This window comes from the organism of the source record quoted next, unplaced genomic scaffold (assembly GCF_019419815.1).
Source record: "Pyrus x bretschneideri cultivar Hongxiangsu unplaced genomic scaffold, Pyrus_bretschneideri_v1 Contig11, whole genome shotgun sequence".
Taxonomy (NCBI): Eukaryota; Viridiplantae; Streptophyta; class Magnoliopsida; order Rosales; family Rosaceae; genus Pyrus; species Pyrus x bretschneideri.
Window position 1 is genome coordinate 5,765,843 of NW_025999402.1, and position 2,384 is coordinate 5,768,226.

A 2,384-nucleotide genomic window follows, 5' to 3' on the forward strand; every position below is an offset into this window, starting at 1 on the left:
ACTGTTTGCATGATATACGATGAACAGTTACGATCGCGGAATCCCGATCCTCCCTTCCGGACGGGGGCACAAAAACACTTTTCCCATTTTCTAATTTCACCCCAAAATTAATTTATACTTTAACCACCAAAGTTTTTATTAATTTCTCTCTTTTCCCTTTCGCTCTCCCAAAGGCTGAAACCATTCCCTCCCTTCACTCTCTCTCTCTCTCTCTCACTCTGAACGTTTCATGCTCTTCCTCAGCTTCATCATCAACCTCCGCAAACCCTAACCCTTCAAACCCTAAATTCTCAAATGGCCTCCTGGCCGGACCACCACATCAACGGCGACACCAAAACCCACATCTCCAAAAAACTTAAACTTTCCCCAAATTTCATCACCGCCGCCGAAATCGCCGCCGAATTCTCCCACCACGACCCGAACGTCGCCCGGATCAACAACGGAAGCTTCGGCTCCTGCCCCGCCTCCTTGATCGAAGCCCAGCGGCGGTGGCAGATCAAAAACCTCGCCCAGCCCGACCAGTTTCTACTTCAACGAGCTTAAGAAGGGAATCCACCATTCCAGAACCATTATCAAGGAGCTCATCAATGCCGACCATGTCGACGAGGTCTCACTCGTCGACAACGCCACCACCGCCGCCGCCATCGTGCTTCAGCAGACGGCCTGGGGGTTTTCGGAGAGCAAATTTGAAAAAGGTGATGCTGTGGTGATGCTTCATTACGCTTATGGCGCCGTGAAGAAGTCGATTGAGGCATATGTGACGCGTGCCGGTGGGTATGTGATTGAAGTCCCTTTGCCTTTTCCTTTGAAATCAAATGATGAAATTATCTCTGAATTTAAGAAAGCTTTGGTGAGAGGGAAGGCTAATGGTAGGAGGGTTAGGTTAGCTGTGATTGATCATATTACTTCAATGCCCTGTGTTGTTATACCTGTTGAAGAATTAGTTCAGATTTGTAGGGAAGAGGATGTTGACCAGATTTTTGTAGATGCTGCTCATAGTATCGGGTGTACTGATGTCGATATGAAGCGAGTTGGGGCGGATTATTATACTAGTAATTTGCATAAGTGGCTCTTTTGCCCCCCGTCTATTGCGTTTTTGTACTGTAGGAAGTCTCCCAAGTGCCCAGAGTTGCACCATCCTGTTGTTTCCCATGAGTATGGTAACGGGTTGGCTATAGAAAGTGCTTCGGTTGGGAATAGGGATTATAGCCCGCAATTGGTAGTGCCTTCAGTTTTGGAATTCATCAATAGGTTTGAAGGAGGTATTGAGGGGATCAAGAAGAGGAATCATGAGGCTGTTGTTGAGATGGGGCAGATGTTGGCCAAGGCATGGGGAACACATCTCGGGTGCCCTCCGGAGATGTGCGCCAGTATGATCATGATTGGGTTGCCATGCTTGCTTGGGGATCTTGAATGAGACGGATACTGAGAAGTTAAGGACACATTTGAGGGAGAAGTTTGGTGTTGAAGTTCCGATATATTTCCGACCACCCAAGAATGGGGAGGTTGAGTCAATAAATGGGTATTGTCGAATTTCTCATCAAGTGTACAACAAAGTCGATGACTATTACAAGTTCAGAGACGCAATTAATCAACTTGTTTCTGAGGGGTTTACTTGTGCTCAACTTTCTAACTGATGAGGTATGCTCTGCTTCCATCCATTCTTATGGTTTTTAGTTAGAAATGTGTGGTAATCAGATTTTCTTTCTTCTCATACTGTGATTGAAATGCAAGTTAAACTTTGTGATGAATCCAAGTGCTCTTACAACCATTTCCAGAAGTTTAGTTATGGTTAGCTGCGTTTCTTCATTGGGTGGTCAAGATGTTTGTTTCAACTTGTAGTGGCCATGGAAGAAGGTTACTCCTCCCACCTGTCCGGTTTAGAAACGTCCATGGAAAAGCTCAATGTAGTATGAATCTTATAGATTAATAGTTCTGTTGTGTATAAACTTCTTGCCTGATGTATCTGCAGTTTATGATAAGCAAGGAGGGGCCATGTTTCTTTTAGTTATTACCATGATTTAATTATTAGTAAGTTGTTTTTTGACATGTAACTGTCTGCATATTGTAGTCCAATGAAGCACCGAAGAAGCTCTTCTATGAATAACAACCATGGCTATATCTGCATTGCCTGCATCCCTCAGCAGTTGCAAATGGTTTCGGTACCATTAATCCCTAAAACTTGTAGAGAAACAAACTGCTAAGTGCATGTATCAAAGCAGAAACAAATTTCTTCATGGTTTTGGTGTTTGGTTTCCTGGACGTGTTAATAACTGTCTGTTGAGCATTGTCGGAATTGTTGTTGTTGTAAATGTTTAATGAATGTTTCGACATTTGCATGCTTAATTATCTCATAAAATCTAAACAGAAAACTTAAATCGAAA

General features: G+C 43.6%; 1 protein-coding gene across 1 annotated transcript; it reads left to right on the plus strand.

Moving 5' to 3' along the window:
- The first annotated feature begins 279 nt into the window (after nucleotides 1-279).
- On the plus strand, nucleotides 280-2,384 carry LOC103955848 (probable L-cysteine desulfhydrase, chloroplastic). Its single transcript, XM_009367751.3, is given in 4 exon segments — nucleotides 280-522; nucleotides 524-1,393; nucleotides 1,395-1,641; nucleotides 2,072-2,384. Coding segments are annotated over 3 exon segments (1,341 nt in total). The 5' UTR covers nucleotides 280-294; the 3' UTR covers nucleotides 1,638-1,641; nucleotides 2,072-2,384.